General features: G+C 42.0%; 1 protein-coding gene across 1 annotated transcript in view; it reads right to left on the bottom strand.

Moving 5' to 3' along the window:
* Nucleotides 1-259: 259 nt before the first annotated feature.
* Nucleotides 260-22,509, bottom strand: part of MAPK8IP2 (mitogen-activated protein kinase 8 interacting protein 2) — a 69,126-nt gene continuing 46,876 nt past the window's right edge. Inside the window, exons 3-12 of the mRNA XM_083183194.1 lie at nt 18,083-18,331; nt 14,301-14,373; nt 12,146-13,993; nt 11,918-11,993; nt 11,170-11,339; nt 9,593-9,702; nt 8,509-8,619; nt 5,192-5,262; nt 3,546-3,644; nt 260-1,944 (exon numbers count right to left, since the gene is read on the bottom strand). Of these exons, the coding sequence (XP_083039320.1) occupies nt 1,872-1,944; nt 3,546-3,644; nt 5,192-5,262; nt 8,509-8,619; nt 9,593-9,702; nt 11,170-11,339; nt 11,918-11,993; nt 12,146-13,993; nt 14,301-14,373; nt 18,083-18,331 (2,880 nt within the window). The 3' untranslated portion in view covers nt 260-1,871. The remainder of the gene's footprint in view (nt 1,945-3,545; nt 3,645-5,191; nt 5,263-8,508; nt 8,620-9,592; nt 9,703-11,169; nt 11,340-11,917; nt 11,994-12,145; nt 13,994-14,300; nt 14,374-18,082; nt 18,332-22,509) is intronic.

Raw genomic sequence — 22,509 nt, 5'->3', positions numbered from 1 at the left:
TGTGTGCTGAGCAGAGCCCGCTCTGTGTGCTGGGAAGCCAAGCAAAGCCCATCTCTGTGTGCTGAGCAGCCAAGCAGAGCCGTTCTCTGTGTGCTGGGCAGAGCCCATCTGTGTGCTGGGCAGCGCTGCTCGGTCAGGCTTTTTTTGGATGGATTGGTTCTTCTTGCATTTGCCAGAAGTGCCAGGTGGCCACTCTGGCCCTGCTATAACACATATTTGATATCAAATGCAAATATACAAATAAACCACACATTGCTGATACAGCTCAATTTTTTTTATTTAATGCTGAAAGAAAAATATAAGCCATGACATGAAAAAGATATATGCCATTATCCAGTATCATTGAATATCTATTATCTGCTCCCTTCTGTTTACTGAGCTGACAAATCAAGCCATTCTTTGGAGCAAAGATAAGTACAGCTTCTTACGGTCATCGCAAAGGTTACATTTGCCAATATGACTTGGTCACTTGTGGATATGTGAGTTCTCATATGGGGGATCCAACATATTTGCACTGTACTTGGGCATAAGGACTGTCTTTGCCTCCTGTCATAAGCCTCCTGTCATTCTACTGTCCTCTTTGCTTACACATAATATCTAACTATCTGCATGTAAAAGCCTCAAGTATCAATATACGATATCTCCACAATGACAACAGCATTTCTCTTGTTGCCAATAATATTATGACTTTTGCATACAATCCTCTTATATGAGCCTTGATATATAGCACTGGTTGGCATTGGATCATGAAATGTGCTGTCAGGGTGCCGGCTGAGGCAGCAACTAAAATATCGCTCCTCTCACCATTTACACAAAATATCATACATTAGTGTATACTGTAATAGCAAACATTGCCACTATTCATTATATCTACCAGCAACGTAGAAACAACTAATTTAGACAAATGTCAGCAAGAAATTTAGCATTCTTAAATTAATGCCCTATATTTTGCTGCCCCCCCCCCCCTCCCCCCATTTCCTGCTGCCGGAGAGAGCGGTCTTGGTCACATTGCAAAGCCACCCCTGGGCACTGTGTATGATGCTCAGCAACAAAAGGATGGGTGGGTTCCGTTTACTCTTATGAGAAACCATAACCGAATGATGAACCACAGATCACTGAAAGCAGGGGAACTGCTAGAGCAGCGGGCTCATGGAAATGCAATGGAGCCAGAAGCAACAAACTGTACATCACTGAAATAAAGGAATAGTAATAGATACATACAGTAAGCTGCAGATCTGTCTGAACATATTTGGTTAAGAGACACACCTGCACATAACCAGAGCGACTGTCTGCATAACTGCTAAAGAAATGATACTCTGCAGAAAATGGTAAAGTCATGCTCTGTTGGTGTGCACTAGGGTTGATACTAACATTAGACTCTGCTGGACTGCAGGTGCTATAGGCATTGGATAAAGTGTGTGCAACAGGTTCATTTAAGTTGTTCTGCTTGTGCGGTGCATGGAAGGGGTTAATATGGTGCTCCGCAACCCATAGCATAAAAGACTTTAATATGAGAATGGGCCAGGGAAAACTTTAAACCTACATGCTCTCCTGTCAGAAGCAAGGAAGGGGTTATTTTGAGATGCTCTGCAAACAGAAGCAGGGATTAATTCAGGGTGCTCTGAAGTCTAGCTGTGAGAAGAACGAGAGACGATGTAAAGGTGAGTCTCTGCAGTCTGCTTGTAGGAAAGGGGGTAATGTGAGATGCACCATAGAAATTGTATGATCTTTACTAAAGATTGTGTGATTAGGAATGTCAAGGTTCATGCAGGCTCACTGCCTCTGGTGTCCTGGCTGAGTGACAATGACATTGAGATTTGTATATATATTTATACCCCTAGCATCCCCCAATAATATCTACAGTCCCCTGGTTACTCCAAGTAAATGTCTTCTGTGGGGCAACTGAACTCCACATGTTCCTGATAGAATTCCTGGAAAGCGCGTCTGGGAAGAGAGGGAAAAAAGAGAAAGCAGTCACGTTTTGCACCATACAACGTGTCATTATAACTTTCCATGACCCCAAATCATACATTATTACAAAAGTGAATAGAGAAATCCTGAAAACTTTGTTTCAAGAAAATTGTGTAGCAGTTGCAGAATGAGGCATACATCATCACTACTTAGTTACTCCGTATAATTGGGTTTGATGACACAGCAGTAGTAGCAACAACAGTCCCAACTGTGGCTGAGACAACTGTGCAGCAACCCCTACCTGACTCAGGCCTGATGTGTCTGACACATGCAGTGACCTGGTATTAATTGGAGCAATGGCGTTTTTTTGTTTGAAAGTTTACCACAAGAACATGAATAGTAATTGATATCAGAGTAGGGGCGGGATTCTCTAAAATCCGCAGCCCAGTATCGCCGGCATTCGCATTTCTAATGACCGCATATTCTCTAAAATATGCGGTCATTAACGCAAGGGACAGCTCTTGCGGTAAGAGCTGTCCCTTGCAATGCGGCGCCGTTGCTGGACTTCCGGGTCTATGACCCAGGAGTTCATCTGCGCATGCGCAGACCGACGCTCCGGCCGCGGGGCATGCTGGGAGGGATCCGTGACGGATTCCTCATACAGCGCTGCGGTAAGAAGCCCATAGGCTTCTGCAGGGGATCGCCAGCTTTTTCTGGCGATTCCCTCCGCAGCGCTGAGACTGCGAAGGGGGGTTAGAGAATACAGAAATGCGGTAAAAACCCCGATATCGGGGTTTTTACCGCATTTCTGTGATAGAGAATCTCGCCCCATGTGAGCTGTCTATGTGCTAATTAACCTCCTCCTAACTTCTTTTGATCCTCCTATCCTGCCTCAGTTCCCCTCCGTTACTACTTATCCTGTTGTTTTTCGTTCGTCCACCCACCTCCTTTTAGTCTGTTAACTCTTATGAGTAGGGCCATCCCTCCTCACGTACTCACCCTACCTCTTTACCTCACCTGTCCTCATGTCCTGTTCTTCCCTTCCTCTACTTCATCTTCAGTCTCCTCGACAATTTTGACACCTACTTCTGAACTGATGCTGATTTTATTTCTACCAGCTATACCCCTATTTATACTGTATTTTTCAACACACCCTGTACGTTACCTTGTCATTTGTTTTTTGTTTGCTATGTACGGCGCTGCGGACACTTTGCGGCGCCTTATAAATAAACGTACTACTACTCATTACACCATTGTAACCTGTGTATCTCACAGTAGGTTTCGGTTGCCTCTGATATTTATGATGACGTACCATTATATGATGACAGGCTGTCACATTAATACATTTGAAACATAACTTATACTTGTTGTATACAATTTCTGTAATGTGTACTAGTTTATTTTTTTAGGTAGATTGACAATAAAAGTGACATTGTAAGTATTAGTGTGCCCTCACAGAGAGTCCACTTTCTCTTGCCATTACATAATGTTATTTATCAGAACGGTGCCTCTACCTCCTGTAGTGTAATCCATAACAGAACCACACCGCTATATGTACACGCAAACACCTGATATGTATAAATAATACAAGTCTCTCTTTCTGTGCTCTGTCTGTGTGTGTGTATCATACTCACCCCACGCACTCGGCCACACGTCGCATTGAGTCCTGGGAGACAAAGACATGGCACGCAAATCGATTCAGGACGGGGTGTTTTGTGATGAAGCCAAAATAACTACAGGAAAAAAATGAAACACGTGAAGTTATTTTCTTCTGAAGTAAGAAATCATACATGACAGATAGGCAGAAAATTATTCCTTAAAGAGAAAATAGAAAGTGGTACCAAAATACAAGAGGGAATAGTTCAGATACATGGTTCTCAACCTTTGGTATGAGTACCCTCATAGATTCATTTTTACTATACTATTTTACCTGGTCTAACCTTCTGCTATAAAGCATACTGTAATTCAAATAGGGCTGGATGTACTAAGCTTGAAAAGTGATAAAATGGAGAGTAATAAACCACCAGCCAATCAACTCCTACCTGCCATATCACAAGCTGTGTTTGAAAAACGACAGGTTGGAGCAGATTGACTGGCTGTTTATCACTCTCCATTTTATCACTATTCAAGGGTTAGTACATCTCATCCATAGAAACTGTTAATGACCAGGTGCAGGACACAATGAGCTGATGCATTGTTCTTAAAGTGATTCCTATCACCATAACCTTGTTTCAAAATTTCTAACTAATATTTCTTTTTTTCAATACATGACAAGGGAATTGCTATGCACTGGGCCCTGAGATCCTGTTACTGGGTACAGCAGTGTCTTTTCCTACCTCACAGGTCACCACAGAACTTACAGTACCTATATGTTCAGTGTCCTCTCTGATGGTTCTTGCAGCTCTGTCACTGGGCTACCACTTTGGAATGCTGTCAAAAATATCCAGCCAATCAGCTTCAGGCAGTTCACAGTCTCATGGACAGGCCATCCCATCATCTGAACGGCCTGTGTAAACCTGCTACAGCTGGAAGTCATTGCCAGAACACCTTTTTTTCAACTGTGGGTGAAATGTATGGCAGCAGTCCAGGGGCAGACAACGGAGTCAGCAAGAATGGGGACACCTGTACTCCATTGACCCAGGAAGCTTCCAGCCCAGGTTTGATGCTTGCGGTGTTGCAGCTCATACCCGAAGCCAGCGATATACTGCACTTCTGCTGTCAGACAGCAACAGAGGAGCTGTGGCCGATCTTCACTATTTGTCCCTCTCATCCAAGTGAGGCATAAGCTCCGCCTCTTAGATGAGATGGGAGCTGGTGCTTGCGGTCACTGATAACAGGGGCTGAAGTCTGGAGCACAGTTGCTAAGGTGCTTTATGGTTTATGATTTGCTCTAGAACTTTCACCAGAGCAGTGGAGTATTACTTCTACTTGTTGGCAGCCATAGGAATAGCCTTGCAGCTTCAACAGTCCAGTCTTAATGCACATCTGCATGCGTTACCTAGTGTAGTGCAACTGAAAGCCCCAACTTTCAGTTCCATTTGTAAAAATAACAATAAAAAAAGTATTCTGAAAAAATACAAATGTGGTTCTTTATAAATATTGGTGTAGCAGATAAAGTGCATTCTAACTACATAGTTCCTTTTATCTTGAGATAAAACAAAATACGACTGGGTAAAAGAGAAAATGGCTATTCTGATTAATAAACAGTGCCCAGTCACATAACCATGAAACCCAGATTCTCAGTCATATTTAGCTTCAACTGAATAAATATATGTCTTACCAGCTGTTGCGTGGATGACAGCCGCAGAAGGAAATATTCTTCATTTGGAAAATATGGCTGCAGCGCTCATCCTGTAAAACAGTGCAGACCAGCAAGGACTCAGCTATCAGTTATACAGTTGTCATGGAGACAGGAAACTATATTTCAGCTCTATATAAGACCTGGTCATCTTGTTTGAGTTAAGTTTATTATCTGCATTGTTTTTTTCATAGATTTAATTCATAAATGATCCTCTAATACATAGGAGTGTAGTATAGCAGAGAAGATAGCTATGGATTAGAGGCACACATCCATACATATGCAATTCCCACTAAAGTCCTGATTTTGGGGACCATGCAATAGCGATATTCATACAATTGCCCAATGTTTTTCAACTTCGTCTAAATCTGGGTACATACAGTACCTATATAATCCTGGGTATGATCACTTGGTATCAGGTGCATGGGCTGATGATTGTATAGGTGTGCATACAGGTGCGTTAGCTGATAAAATGGCTTATAATGCTCCTGAAATGGTCAGAATTGGGAGATCACATCTTATGTGATGTTTAATATTTGTTGGTCCGTTCTCCTGATCTTGTAGAAGCTTGTACACACGGAGCTAGCACAGTGCTTGCAGGCACCGAACAGGGGGAGACTGTACTTGGCTAATCAAGAGTATCTACCCAATCAGCTGAGCGATCAATAAAGTGTTTCCCCACCTTAAGACATTAATATATCACGTAGGGATGGTGTCCCATGATATGTGAGTGAAATGCACGGTCTGAGAAGTGTACTGGAAATGTGCTGACTCTTCCCGGGCAGTGTCTGAGAGGTGGCTATTCAGATGCATGATGATGGTCCGTCTTATTTCCATGTTATGGGAGCAGAACTGGTTGGGTACTCAGATGCTTAATTGTTCACATTGGAGGCCATAATAAAAATAAATAATTTACACCTAGCATGGGGTGGTGCAAGATGCCATGGTGTGATCAATGGTGGCATCTACAGAAACCCTATGTATGAAGTTCTGAGCTTGCTGTCCGTAGCAATGTGCTGGTAAGTAGGCCACTCAGTACTAATCCCTGGTTGACCCAGCTGTTGTTGACCTTTTGTCAATGTCAAACTTTTTCTGTTAAAATATTGGCTGTCTAGCTAGAGGTTGCATGTGAGCTATACTTAGATGACGGTGGCATCTAAAGATGATCTCATAGGCATTGCTATGGGGCGCGGCTAGTCCTCTCAGGACCTGCCTCTCCATCTGCACCTTATCAAGCTGTACAATGCCTGGCATGCTGTGAGTAAGTGACCATCATGAACCACTCCTAGAAGGAGGTGGAGTTAGTTTGCTGGGGAGTTTAGTTTGGTCAGGAAGGGGAGGGGGAGTTAGTTTGACCGGTAGAGGGGCAGTTAGTTGGCCTGGGAGTTTTGTTTGGCTGGAAAGAGGAGGGGGAATTAGTTTGCTAAGAGATCCACACATATCTAGATAGGGTGTAGTATGGGACTCCGACAGTGGGGATCCCTACAGTCAGTATGCCGACATCAGGATCCCGAATGTCGGTGCTCCGCCAGGGAGGCGAGCGCAATGAAGCCCCTTGCGGGCTCGCTGTGCTTGCCACGCTGAAGGCCTGGTGGCTCGCTGCGTTCGCCACAGGCTCTATTCTCCCTCTTTGGGGGTCATGGACCCCCTCAAGGGAGAATAGCCCCTGTGAGTCGGGATCCCCCCTGTCGGAGCAAGGGCAGTCGGGATCCCAACATCGGGATACTGACTGTTGGAGCGTCATCCTGCACCCATCTAGCTATGCCTCCGATAGTATTACAGCATCGATAGACAGGAAGAGCTTTTGTAACATAATTTGCATTGTCACAGGCGCGCGTCCATCAAAATATGCAGCCGTGGCTACAGCTGCGTTGGACTTAAAATCAGGCCCTATGTATGCAATCCAGAATGGCCAGTGCTGACATTTTGCTTTTATGATGATGGTGAGTTCAAACCCCACCAATTTCTATTACACTGCATTGTTGCAGTAGATGTGTTTTTAAAATAATATGGGAATGTGTACAAATGAAGGTGTACATAAAAAATACTTAAGAGGACAACTACTGTGACAAATGTTATGCACCCAATAAAAGCTTGGCTGAGCAGCAGCATCTTCAGGAAGATAAAGTAACAGCTGGCCTTACAGACTACACATTCTTTACTTATGCAGCTTCAACCCCAGGTACTGTTCTTTAATCTGTATACACATAAGCATAGCCAAAATGAATGAGATCCGGCCACTCAGCTCACAGGACAAGCAACCAGGTCTCCTCGCTGCAGCCTATTGGCCGGATTCAGCAACGATCGCAGTTTTGCTTATTAAATCTCCTTGGCGGCCCCTGCAAGCAAGGCCACTCAGGACAGGCCAAGACCACCCAGCATGTGAAGTCCCTCCCTGCAATGTTTACCAGAAATGCAATGTGATCCTTTTTTTAGGTACCCCCTACCTGCGCAGCCTGGCTACAAAAGTACGCGCACGGCCCACATGTTTTATCTCGCAGTGGAAAACAGTCCGAACTAGAGATGTGCAAGCTCTGATTTACTCTGATTTCAAAGCAGGATCTTATTGGCTATCAACTGTCAACAACTGTCATGTGATTTGGGATAGCGAATAAGATCCTGCTTTGAAATCAGAGTAAATTAGAGTAAATCAGAGCCTGCACATCTCTAGTCCGAACGCATCAATGTTGCCCGGACTGCGCCCTACTAATGCTGCATCCCCCTCCGCTATCATTCAAAATTCCATGGCATCTTTCTTTGGTGTGATTACGGTTTGAGAATTTGCACATGTGCGCTGCTATGGGTGCAGATGTGCAAACATAACCTACTAGTGATTTTTGCACTTCATTGATCACTGCTGAATTAGTCCCTGTAAGTGTGCGTGGAAGAAAGCTGATCCTATGAATCCATAGCCGCCACATTTTCCACAGTCCTTCATTATGAGTCTATATGGTTAAATACCAGGGAATAAAGTGTAAACACGGAGCGACAATTTAGTGGATACGGAACTAGAGAAACAGATTACTGCTTTGTGGGTTACAAAATACAAAGAGAATAGGGGACTGGCATCTATCTCTGTGAGTAACAGCAGACATCACTGTCGGTTAGTACTACAAAGCAAATTATTCAAATAAATGGTCTTCTACAAGCTATAAAATGTTCTTTAAAAAAGTCTTTGACTTAACATAGCATATATTAAAGGGCTGACTTTTTAAAGGTAATTCAAAATCAGTTTAGTTTTTATATTACAAAAAAGACAAATGAGCTTTTATTATACAATAATTCACACACTGATTTACCTCTGGACGGTCATTTCCTCTTAGAATGAGTTTGACACCACGCAAAGAAATCTCCAGTTCGCAGCTAGCAGGTGGCCGCAGGTGCACAGTCAGCTTCCGCGCAGTTGCAATCTGGTTGTGATATAGATACAACAGTAATATGGTGCTCTGTCATAAATGAGCCATGCACAAAGTACCACTCTCTACATCTTATCATTATATCAGAAAGTTTGGCGATGGAGTCCTATATAAGGACCTTATTGTTGTCAACATGTCCGATGAGTTATGCATGACAATACAGCACATATAAAACTGAATGAGTGCTGAACTACTTCAATGCATCAGCAGTTCCAGGGCAAGCACCAATATCCTTTGTAAAATACAACCTTATTCTTAAAGAAGACCATATCAAGACAAAAAAATAACACTGTTATATTTCCAATGGAACACATTATGCCCAATTACCGTTTCTTCCAAAGGTCATTTACAAATTAAATATTTTAGTGCCAATTCTAGCTTGATCATTTGTAGCCTTTGGGCGGTATTCAATGCGGGGGGGTGAGCAGTAGCGAGTTGGGTTTGTATGATGAGGATGGCTTTTTTTACCAGGGAAAAGCCATCCTCGCCATCTAGCGGGCGCTCACCGTATTCTATGGTCAGGGGAAATACTCACTGCGATTCACAGAACGGTGAGGTTTGCCGCAAATGCAGGGAGTGTGCTGCATATAGCGGCAAACCTCACCGTTTTGACGGCCGCACTCGCTGTTTCCACCTCGCCTTAAGGAGGAGGAGAGGTGGAAACGGTGAGGGAGGCCATTGAATACTGACAGTGAGCTACTGGCACTGCTTGCAGCCGCTCCCCCCCCCCCCCCGCCCCCCGCATTGTTTTACCATGCCCTAAGAGCAAAACTGAGTTAGCACATGCTGGGATTTGTAGTTCCACAGCTGCTGGAGTCACATGTTGAATATCACTGGCTTAAAGCAAAACTGGGCATTTTCCTTATATTGGACCAAGGATATCTGGGTCCACAAAAACCCTATCTTTAAAACACGAGGTCCATTAATAATAGTGCTACAATGGAACTACACCATATATCTGTTTTACCTTCTGCATGGCTGCACACAGGATACCATTACCCTGGTGATGTGGAACTTCCACTGAACCAAGAAACTGCACATCAAACATCTGGACCCAAGGATTGTTTCCCTTGAGGACTGCACAGAAAAGGAAGAACATTAATGGTGAACAGTCGCACTACAGTACATTAGCAAGGAAGCATTCAGTCATCATTTACGCTGTTACACATAGCCAAACATAAATAGACACATCATTCACCAGCATTATGCTGAAACCATTATTATTATTAATAAAAAACACAATGTAAGGACCAGTTACTACAGATGTGTCTTCATACATGTAGCCTTCATGTCCCATGCAGCATGAGATGCCCGCGCCAGTGAACAGCCAGGTCATGTGCAATTCTGTTCTCGTCAGGCATCTTTTTTTACTGAAATTACGACTTAAGAGACTATGTCGCATTGGGACAATGTGCTGATTCATTTAATATTAAACACTTGTATATCTGTGTGTGACTGAGTCTGTGTACAAAGCATATTGGACATTGTAGTGGAAAAAAGCAGCAGCTGCTAAATTGTAGTATTTTGTGTACAGATTCAGAGACTCAGTCCATTCAGAGTCACATACAGATATACAAGTGACACATATAAAATTAGTCAGCACAGTTTCCTTGTGTGTACTAGCCAAAAAAGATGCCCAAGGCTAGCGGAGTCTCACAGTACCTTAATAGCTGAGAGAGGCTGTTTGGTGGGACTGGAGCAATGCTGTATGAGGAGAGGACATATCTGTAAATGCTACGGCGGTACAAAAGTGCTCCCAAAACTGCATTAAGATACACCTACTGTAATGTGAAAATATTTCTGCCAAGCCAATAAAGCCATATCGGTTCTTATGTCTGTTCAAACCATTATTCAGTGCCTGATTCAGAAATAGGAACAAACGAGCAAACTGAAAAAATGTCCCCGTTGCCCTACAAAATCCTGGACCTCAGGCAATTTAGGGGCAATAATACTTAGCCCTAAATGTGAACATTTTTCTTGAGTATTACAGCTGAGAACACACCATGGCAACAGATGGTACACAAACAACAAAACAAAAATAAGCTGCAGTTCCACTTACTCTGATATTTTCTTATGTGCTCCTACCCCTAACTGCAGCCCTTTGGATTGCCCCAGGTAAAGAAATCTCTTACCAGGAGCAGCGTGCTTGAGCAAGAAGAATAAGCCACAATTTCTCTTTGCTAAGTGCCTTAGTAAGCCTTAACTTTATGTGAGCCTTACCTTTATGCATTTAGCAGACATCTATGAAGACCAATGTGAAAATAAACTCTACACAGTTTTCCTTTATATCAGTTACTAGCCAGTTTATTATTTTTTGATAAGAAACCACTCATAGGCATTTCTATAATGGGTGCAGTGTACCCGGTACCCTAAGTCCAGGGCGCCCACACCGCACACATATTATACTTACCCCTCCGATAGACCCAAAGAATGACATCTACTAAACTAACATCATCATAACATTTGTGTCTGCCTTCCCATACGCCAAGCAGAGGAATAAGGAACAAACAGAAGCACAAAAATATGGCCGCTGTAGCAGCTTACCAGCATTTTCCTTGACTGGACACACAACCTCATGTGCATAAAATGAAGGAAAGATCCCCCGCTCTCCTGTTCTCATATTATAACCACGACACCATGAACCATCCTCACATTCTACCAATAACGGGTCATCAACATCCAGTTCAAGCTCATCTTCATGACGAGGAATAAACCTGAATAAAGACAGAAAAAGTATCAACATAAAAAGAAAAATGTACAGTTTTTCATTACTATAGAGAACATCTGTTCTGTCAGTATCAGTTGTTTTCATCCTTGTGATGACACAATGCCTTTCATGCAGACATAACCTGTATATAATTACACTTTAGAAATTTCTTGGTTGAGAATCCCTGCACAAGAATAACATGATCTATAGAGACCTAATTACAAGTCAAACCTTCTGAATGCTGTGATTGTCAATATTTATTGTCATACTGGCTAAGGGCCAGATCCCAAGATGTTTCAGATGACAAATGTTCACACAGAGTGATCTAGTGCTGAGTCCTATGACATTTGCATATTTTAGCACAACCAATAAATACGAAGACACAATGCTTCTGCTTCCATTTTTTAATCAGGCCTCAAATTTCAATTACCATAGGTGTATGAAAAAATAAAGGTGGGCCACTGTTCAAGGTAGGGGGCAGCATATAGCTGTTATATTGGGAAAAGCTTAACTGAACTAATAAAGCAGAATTGGTTTTATGATTCATGATGAATTAAGGCTATTTATCATGGTAACTTCTCTTACCTGAAAACAGCTCTGTGTGTTTGCTCTCGTTCTTCCCCATTGAGTACACAAGAAAACAGCCCAAATGACTCCGTGCCTGAAAAAATACACAATGGCAAAATTATTGCCTAACACAATAAGCATATAAGCACAATACTTTGCTTTTCTACATTAGAATTATTCAAAATTACAGCTTTGACATACATAAGGTAGACTAGCATATAATACTGATAACAAGATCGTACTCACTTGATGACCGTGAAGTGCTGTTTACAAAAACATTGAGGAACTTCTTGGAGAAAGGCATGTTGGGCTCTGCTGATGAGTCATCTGGGGAAGATTCATGCTCATGGACTTCAATGTCATCTCCAAAATCATCTTCTAAGTCACAAGGATCACAAGCCCTCAAAAGATCACTGCCATCACTCATTATTGATGTACACCTCTGAAGACTAACCAGCTCCAGCTGAGTGTGTTCATCTACCACAAGAGTGTATTTAATTGAGTCATAAGCCAATGAATCATCCAAAAGGCGTGGTTCGGCTGCATGGCGCTCCATAAAATCCTCTTCCCCAACACAATTCTGGTATGGAGAGTTCTTTAAGCTTCTGTAATAAGAAATATCTTCGTCCTCCTCACCAGTATATTCTAAGTTAAATCCATGATTAGTTTTGGCTGTTGAAATGTCAATTGACGGTTGATTTTGATCTAACTCCTGACAAAGTTCATCACAAAGGTCATTATCCTCCAGGATGCCAGAGTCTAGGTCACGGTCAATATCCCAGCCATCTCTTGGTTCCTGAAGAATTTCCTCTGTTCCAGGCCATGGTTTCTGTTCAATTTTATGCCCTGGAGATTGGGGACGACCTTTCATATGAGATAATCCCTCCAGGTGAAGGGGAAGTCCTTCAAAGATTGGAGTTACAGTGTCACAGGAGTCATGTAGAAGATATAAACAAGGACCAGTATCCTCTCTAGCATGATGATTGAGAGAGTGTTGTAGTGTCTCCATATCTACCAGCTCTATACTCTGCTGTGGTGCATCCAACTCATCATTTGGATCCTTGGGACTGGAAAGTTCAGCCTCTATCTCTTGATCAATTGTCTCAGGATCCAACTCAGAGGCAGGAGAGAGGGTATCACAGGATGGACTTGTTTGCCTTTGAAAGCAGTCATCCGGGCATGTAATGGGATATGAGCCTTCAGAAATCATCTTATTTACCAGGTTGCTAAGCAGCCAAGGGGAGTCCGAGTCCTCACTTAAATCAGCTTCTGATTCTGAATCTGAGTCATATTCACTGTTTGCCTCTGTCTCTGGCAACAGCTTAGGCCCAACAGGTAAGTAGAAGGAACGTCGGATACTTTCCAGACTGCGACCTTTATTCTGGTCTGCTTCCTCTTGGTACATGCCTACTTCATCAACATTCCATGTACTATATTTCTCCTCTGGCTCTATCATTAAGGGACCACTTTGTTCCTCCTTATCAAGTAAGATGGAATCTTTGATACCTTGTCGACCTTCTTCACCCATGTGATCTGGTTCTTGATCAGAAGTTGGAGAGCTAGCCTCTTCAATAGAGTTGGTGAGATGAGAGGACCTGCCACTGCTTGACTCACTGGTTAAGTCGAGCTCTGTCTCTGATATTGATGATATCATGTTACCGACAAGCCTTCCACCATCACAAGCAAAGGCTGCTTCTATTTCACCTTCTATGTCTGAATCAGAGCCAGGAGAACTTAGATCCTGGCTGCAGTGTCCAGTTGGCAGGAAACGGCTTCTACTGGTCAGATCAGCCTCAATACCAGGATCTGAAGATGGAGATGTTGTTTCATTTGAAGAATTGGACAGGTGTCCCCTTGTGCTTTCTCTTTGTTCTGGGCTCAAATACTCCAGGTTCTGTTGAGGTGGTGTAGATACCCTAAGCTCTGTATCTGATGGCCAGGGCCCCCCACGGCTAGAGTGCTGGTTGCAGTCAGAAACAATGTTAGACACATCATTGACTTCTGCACTCTCTAGCTCTGTTCCTGTATTATCACTGTGAGTTTCTTTGTGAGTCTCCACGTCATATTGAGTAACGTGGGTATGGGACACCATCTCTGTCGATTTAAGAAAACATTTTAGTGCATTTTTAATCCATGAGGAAAAAATATAATTTACAATGAAAAAGCAAAAAGGATTTCATGCCTTGAAAAGCGACATGCATACGAATGCATGCACACCAAGATGGAGATAATCACAGAACTGGAACGATAACCAGCGCGAAGGAAAATGAGAAATGAATACATTTATTCTAAGTCAAATGAGGTCACAATGAAAGGAGAGAGATATAAATGTAATAATTATATGGAATTCTATGTAAATAGTAATAGATACCCATGCAAAGATTCAGTCTAACTCTCTCACCGGTCTCATTTCTCTCTGGATCTGCCCAGCTGTCACTCTGAGAAATGAATCCACCGTTGTTGTTAAGTGTGTCCTGAGATTCAGAGAATAGAAGATCTCAAAATAATCCAATGTAATTGCTTGCCCCAAGACATGGCACATTACTCTTATGGGGCCTACACACATAGCGATTTTTAGCCATTTTCTAAGTGATCTGACTAGAACGCTTAAAAAATGACCCTACATCGCTGTGTATGTAGAAGTCATAGCAATAGCGATGCACGGCCCCACACATCGCTATCGCTGGTAGAATTAAAGTGAGCAGGGCCCATAAATCTCATCATCGTCAGTGTTATCTGACAGGAGAACACCGGCAATGACAGCTCGCTCAGCACAAAGTGCTACACATGGCTGTGTGTGTGAGTGTAAGCTGAGCATCGCCATACTGAGCAGCACTGTGTGCTGTGCGATCACTCTGCACACTCGCTTTGTGTGTAGGCCCCATTACAAACCAGACATTCTCATGCTGCCTTTAATCTTTCCCCCAAATATAACTCAAAATATATTTCAAATAATTAAACTGTGGAAATGATTACATACAAAAAAATATTTTTTATAATTTAACTAAATAAACAGTGTCATCTGATATGTTATTTGAAGTATGTCTTTTATGAAGTCCTGGAAACCGAATATTATTATATATCCTTTTATATACACATATAAAATGAATAACCCCCCATCCACATAGCCTATAACACTGCATCTTATGTCTAATGATACTAAACCTAATACGGAAGTGGTTTCATGTACAAAAGCTATTAGTGAATGTTACTTAGTGCACACTAAGCTCCCCAGCTGCAAGGCCTTTGAATTAGATAGAAATAGATTGGATGAAACTACTCAGTACCTGAATGATAACAAAACATAATAGATTGTGCTCATCTACAGAGCAAGACCATGTTCAAGACTAGAACATTACATGTTGACTGAGTTCTAGGGGTAAATTTACTAAGATAAGATTTCTATTGAAGATTGGATGTTGCACATAGCAACCAATTAAATTATATATATTACCTTCTAGAAGGTGCTAAATAGTTAAGTAGTACAATCTGACTGGCTGCTACATCCCAAGGAAATTAACTAAGTTGGGTGTTCTATTTCACAGGGGATGTTGCAACCAATCAAATTGTATTTTTTTATCTTCTAGAAGGTGCTGAATAAATAAGAAAGATTCTGATTGGTTTCCCATAGCAACCCCCCCCCCCCCCTCCTTCAATAGAACTCCTATCTTAGTAAATGTCTCCCCCTAGAGTTGGATGTGTTTCTAAAGGAGTATATCTCACAGGAAGCACACTGCACACCACTTTGATTTTGATTGGTTCATATGGATGGCCCAAGTATGTAAAGATTCTCCTCCTCCACAAACACCACTATCTAGCTTTATAGAGCAATGCATTTTGGTGGAAATCTAGGAGCCCCAGCACAAATGAACACATGATGTCCTAAAATAGGATTTTGTGTTCTAAATTTGAACATGTATCTTCCTGTAAATGAGAACTACTTTCTTTTCAGGTCAGTACACTGGTTATACTGGTTAGCATTTAATGACCATGGATGTCTAGTCATATATAAGAATATTAGTAAGTTACTTGGATTACTTACAAATGGTATTATAGCTATATTTTATCAGGACTATTGCCAGGGTGGACCAATCAAAATAGGTAATAATAATGACCTAGTCATGCACTAAGGTGTCAAGGCAGCAACCTCTGGACCGAGTAGGGCATTGATGCCTGGCCTCAGCAGTGGACTAATCTATGTGGTAACCATATGATATACCCAGAAGAAGTACATAATATCCTACAAATGTAACATAGTAACATAGTAATAAAGGCTGAAAAAAGACGTTAGTCCATCGAGTTCAACCTATCTAACTTGTAACTACTGACTTGAGTAAGTCATATCTATAGGATTCTCTTAGTGGCCAAAAATGTATCCAGTTTTGATTTAAATTCATTAACAGTAGTTGCTGTAACCACCCCCACCGGCAAAGAGTTCCAGAATTTTACTGATCTAATGGTGACGAATCCTCTTCTTAACTCAGTATGGAATTTCTTTTCCTGGAGCCTCAGTACATGCCCGCGTGTCCTAAGTATAGGCCTGTTAGTGAACAAATCATCTCCCAGTTCCATATGATTCCCAATCCTGTATTTGAAAATACTAATCATATCACCTCTCACCCTCCATTTCTCCAGTAAAAACATATTCAGCCTGGTTAACCTATATTTGTATTCTACTGAGTTGAGACCTTTTACTAGCTTAGTCGCCCTTCTCTGTACCTGTTCCAATTAATTTATGTCCTTTTTAAGGTGCGGTGCCCAGAACTGAACACAATATTCCAAGTGTGGTCTCACCAATGCCTTGTAAAGAGGCGCAATCACATTGGCATCCCTTGAATATACCCCTTTTGCTGCTGCACTTGAGCAGTGTGTGCTATTACCCAATATTTCATCTATGATGACCCCCAAGTCCTTCTCTACAGCAGAATTCCCTATAATAACTTCATTTAGCCTATAAGTAGCTTGGTCATTTTTGTTCTCATAATGAATTACTTTACATTTTTCAATGTTAAATGTGTCTTTATACACCATTCAGTGTGAGATGACCTGAGTGAGTTCGCCACGAGGTCACATGCAGCTCTGCTAACATTGGGTGTCTTTTTCTGCCAAAAAATGCATCTTAGTCACAACAAAATGCTACTAGGGCGCAAGTGGAGACTGTGCTGAAGCATTATGTACAGTATGCAACACTTGTATATCTGTGTGCTGCAGAGTCTGTCCATGAAGCACAATGGAAATGGCATGAAATGGAAAAAAGACACAGCCGCTACATTCTAGCACTTTGTATACTGATAGAGACTCAGTCACACACAGATATATGTGTCACATAACCAGCACAGCATCACATCTCATTGCATCTAAGAAGCATTATCAGCGAAAAAAGACCCCAAAAGCTTGCAGAGCGTCACGGGACCTGGCATGCCGAGAGGGGCTAATTAGCAAGACTGCAGCAACAATCTGTATATTGCTATTTTAGTGTTTATTATTATTGTGATTGCTGTAATATAACAGTGGGGGCAATCTGAGAACCACTAAAGGGCAAAATGAAAGCTGCAATGATCAATTAATAGTTTGAGGATTTTGAGACAAGAAACAAGTCTGCCAATCCAGCAGGAGGCAACATGGCACTTTGTGGTGCCCACTGAGGAACATGAACGGACTTACATTAATCATTGATTCAACAATCCGTCTAAACCATCACAAATGTAAAAATAATGCAATTTATATTGTGTTATTGATGTATATGGCATTCAAGACTAGAGTTCGGTTGCAGGGGTGGTTAGTATACCCAAACCGATTCTCCTGACATGACATGACCCAGTGGCAATAACAGGATTCCTATAGAAACCCAGTATAAGCACAGAATGTTAGAATCACTGTACATAACTGGGTTTGGTGAAGAACTCATCATTATTCAGCTAACATACTGCAAGTTGGAAAAACTCTTCCAAAGGATTCAGCTTATTGTTCAATCACTTTTATGTCTGGCTTATTTTCTATTTTTATATAAATACATGTATTAAACTTAAGGTTCAAATCAAACCAAAACCTTATAAAATCTCTGTGCACAAGTACATTATCACAAAACAACATATCATCTGTATAATTGTTCATTACTATTATAACTATTATAGCCTATTATTACACTCTTCAGTTTCTCTGATCTAATCTTGTCAGCCTTACTTGTGTCCGGGGGGCGCTCAATTTCAGGGTGCATGGCCTATTTTTCATGGTATCTTCAGGTGGGAGGGGGGAAGGACTTGGTGAAGGAGGAGCCTCCAGCTGTTTCATGTTCACTTGAGGTGGGAGTTCATCCTCTTCATCTTCTTCGTCCTCATCGTCCTCTTCATCAATCATTTCAAACTCTTGAAAATCCTCCTGGAAAGTGCATAGAGCTCGGGAAGGATCACATCTTCCAAATCCGAGACCATCCTGAAAGGTAAGAGTTACTTTATAGTTACAGGTGTTAAAAACTGCACTTTGGGGGAAAGTACTGTAGTTATACAGGTATGTGCTACAGACATGGGGCCCTCCAACATGTAAAGCTACAAGTGATACTTAGCTGCCCATATCCCATAGTCACGGAGTGTTGCCTGCAGGTGAATGGGCTAAAATTGTAAAGGGGTTGGGGTCCATATTTTGAGGGAGCAGAGTAGAGGATACAGGGGATTAATGATGTAGACAGCTGAGGGGTAAATACAGTACTTAGCATGAGCTGTCATTCACATGGTGATATTAATATTTAGACTACAGTCAGGTCCATAAATATTGTGACATTGACACAATTATCAGATTTTGGGCTCTATACACCACCACAATGGATTTGAAATGAACCAAACACTATGTGCTGTAACTGTAGACTTTCAGCTTTAATTTGAGGGTATTTACATCCAAATCAGGTAAACAGTGTATGACTTACAATGGTTTCTATATGTGCCTCCCACTTTTTAAGGGACCAAAAGTAATGGGACAATCAAATGAAAAGCTATTTCCTGGACAGGTGTGGGCTATTCCCTCGATATTTCATCACCAATTAAGCAGGTAAAGGGTCTGGAGTTGATTCCAGGTGTGACATTTGCATTTGGAAGCTGTTTGACTCTCAATTTTAGATCCAAAGAACTGTCACTATCAGTGAAGCAAGCCATCATTAGGCTGAAAAATCAAAACAAACACATCAGAGAGATAGTAAAAACATTAGGGGTTGCCAAATCAACTATTTGTACCATTCTTTAAAAGAAAGAACACACAGGAAATCTCAGCAAAACCAAAAGACCCGAAAGACCACGAAAAACAACTGGTGGATGGCAGAAGAATTATTTCACTGGCGAAGAAAAACCCCTTCAAAAAGTTGGCCATATCAAGAACACTCTCCAGGAGGTAGGTGTATACAGTATGTGACAAAGTCATCAAGGGTGAATATAGAGAGTTCACCACAAGACCTAAACCATTGGTGAGCCTCAAAAACAGGAAGACCAGATTAGAGTTTGCCCAACAGCATCTAAAAAAGCCTTTACAGTTCTGGAACATCATCCTATGGAGAGATGAGACAAAGATCAACTTGTAAAAGAGTAATGGGAAGAGAAGGGTATGGAGAAGGAAAGGAAGTGCTCATGATCCAAAACATACCACCTCATCAGTGAAGTGGTTGTGGCAGTGTCATGGCGTGGACATGTATGGCTGCCAATGGAACTGGTTCCCTTGTATTTATGGATAATTTGACTGCTGACAAAAGCAATATTGTTTCGGGCAATATTATCTGCTCATATTCAGTTAAATGCTTCAGAACTCATTGGACGGCGCTTCACAGTGCAGATGGACAATGACCTGAAACATACTGCAAAAAGCAGCCAGAGTTTTTTAAGGCAAATAAGTTGAATGTTATGCAATGGCCAGGTCAGTCACCTGACCTGAATCCAACTGAGCATGCATTTCACTTGATGAAGACAAAACTGAAGGGAAAATGCCCCAAGAACAAGCAGGAACTGAAGACAATTTCAGTAGAGGTCTGGCAGAGCATCACCCGGGATGAAACCCAGCGTCAGGTGATGTCTATGTGTTCCAGACTTCAGGCTGTAATTGACTGCAAAGGATTTGCAACAAAGCATTCAAAAGCAAAAGTTGGATTTAGGATTGTTTAGTTTGTCCCATTACTTTTGGTCCCTTAAAAAGTGGGAGGCACATATAGAAACCATTGTAATTCCTACACCAGTGGTTCCCAAACTGTGCGCCTAGGCTCCCTGGGGTGCCTCGGGACACTTGCAGGGGTGCCTCGGGTTGGTCGTCCAGGACCAATTCAATTTATTTATGATCAATTATTTCTGGACAAAACCAGTGCTGGGGGCTGCCAATCATAAAATGTGTACAATCAGAACCAAATCCTGCCCTTTACCACATATCTGAACCTAAGAAGCACATATAAACACAATCTACTTCATTTTATATATATTTTTGAGGGCCTAGGGGTGCCTTGGAAAAATTCTGATACTCTAGGGTGCCATGATTAGAAAAAGATTGGGAACCCCTGTCCTACACCGATCACCTCATTTGGATGTAAATACCCTAAAATTAAAGCTGAAAGTCTGAAGTTAAAGCGCATCTTGTTTGGTTCATTTCAAATCCATTAAGGTGGAGTATAGGGCCCAAAATATGAGAATTGTGTCGATGGCCCAATATTTATGGAGCTTATTCCCAATGGCCATTATTATGCAATACTGTATGCCATTCAGTTTAGATTTAATATCATTATTGTGTTTTATTTCAAATGTTTCATATTTTTATTATATTATGATTCATTTTAAATGCTAGTGATTTATGGAGTATTGATTATTGATATTACATGTACAGTATCCAATATAATAAACTAGTGTTAAGGCCTGTTCTACAGTCGAAGACTAACCCTAACATAACTAACCACCTTCCCAACCACAGCAGGATAAAAGCTGCTGCAGCAGCCAGAGCAAGGCTCCAACTATCCACCTTCCCTTCCGAACCACAGCAGGGCAGAAGCTGCTGCAGCAGCCAGAGCAAGGCTCCAACTATCCACCTTCCCTTGTTAACCACAGCAGGGCAGGTACAGAAGATCCTGAAAACCCTCAATGAATAAAATCAATCAATAGAAAAATAACTGACTATCTCACATGGATTTCACAAAAATATCTACAGTGTGATTCACAGACCACTCTGCCGATGAGTCGCTTATTAATTTCAGTTTGTTAAAAGTTTTGTAAAGTAAAAATGTTTTCATTTAATGGACCCTTATAGGCCTTTAAGGGAGTCTGTTTATTGTGTTGTATTCAGATGTCATAAGCTTTCCAACGGCATATCACGATGCATGAAAACAACAGAAATAGCATGGTCCATTATGACAGTACCCTTAAGGGCTCGTCCAATTAAACCCATCTTTAACCTTAGATTGTCCCTTAAGATGATAAGGTAGTGTGCAAAGTTTGAAGATGATTAGGTAAAGCATTATCCTGGAACAGCCACTCACACACACACACACACACACACACACAAACATTGTTCAATAACACTTACCTGGATGGTGCAACTGTGTCCACTAGATGGCGCCTGACGCAGCTCTGTTGAAGCATGCACACATACTGTACACACACAGACACACACAGACACACCCCTAAGCATGAGAGAGCCCTGTGTCCTAGTAGCTCAGTCATTTTAATGGGCTGGTAACTAGTTGCTTCGGTACTTATGTAGTATCTGGGCTGCCGATTTCTAAATCGGGTTGGATCGGGAGATCGCATCGCATCGCATGCGACCATGCGATTCGATGCGATGCGATGCGATGACCCGATTTTTCCATAGGAATCAATGTTAAAATGGACTGAGTCCATTTTAACATGGAATTCAATGGGAAAAATGGGTCCTTTTCATACCCCTACTATCCAAGTGGGCATGGAGTTGGATATAAACCTGTGGCGAGCGTAGCGAGCCACCGAGCCCGAAGCGTGGCGAGCGAAGCGAGCCCCGCGAGGGGACGAATACCGTCCCCTCGCGGGGCTCGCTTCGCTCGCCACGCTTCGGGCTCGGTGGCTCGCTACGCTCGCCACAGGTTTATATCCAACTCCATGCCCACTTGGATAGTAGGGGTATGAAAAGGACCCATTTTTCCATAGGAATCATTTTAACATTGATTCCTATGGAAAAATCGGGTCATCGCATCCGATATCGGATGCGATGCGATGCGATATCGCATCGCATCTGATTGTATGCCTTAACTTAAGGCATACAATCAAAAAATCGGCAGCCCAGATACTACATAAGTACCGTTGCTTCTATTTCTTGTTGTCTAAATTTGATTTCATTATTCCATGTACTTTTGTATTTAACGGCATGAGTTTAACATACTGTAATAATTTTTTTTAAACCTTTATGCTTTGTCCTCTCAGTATACATATGCTTTGCCCACTGTCGAAGTCAGATGACAAAACACTTCTGTACGTGACCTATCTGACGCTTCTGTGATTCCCATGCTAGCTGTGAAATGGTGAGAGATATCTACTGGCGCCTGCGGAGTGTTGTATGAGACAGTGACTCTGTAGTGGACCTTACTAACCAGGGCGATGGTACATGCTGCTATCCGGGTGATTAAT

Source organism: Crinia signifera, chromosome 4 (assembly GCF_055691185.1).
Source record: "Crinia signifera chromosome 4, ASM5569118v1, whole genome shotgun sequence".
NCBI lineage: Eukaryota > Metazoa > Chordata > Amphibia > Anura > Myobatrachidae > Crinia > Crinia signifera.
This window is presented reverse-complemented; position numbering and strand designations above follow the sequence as displayed.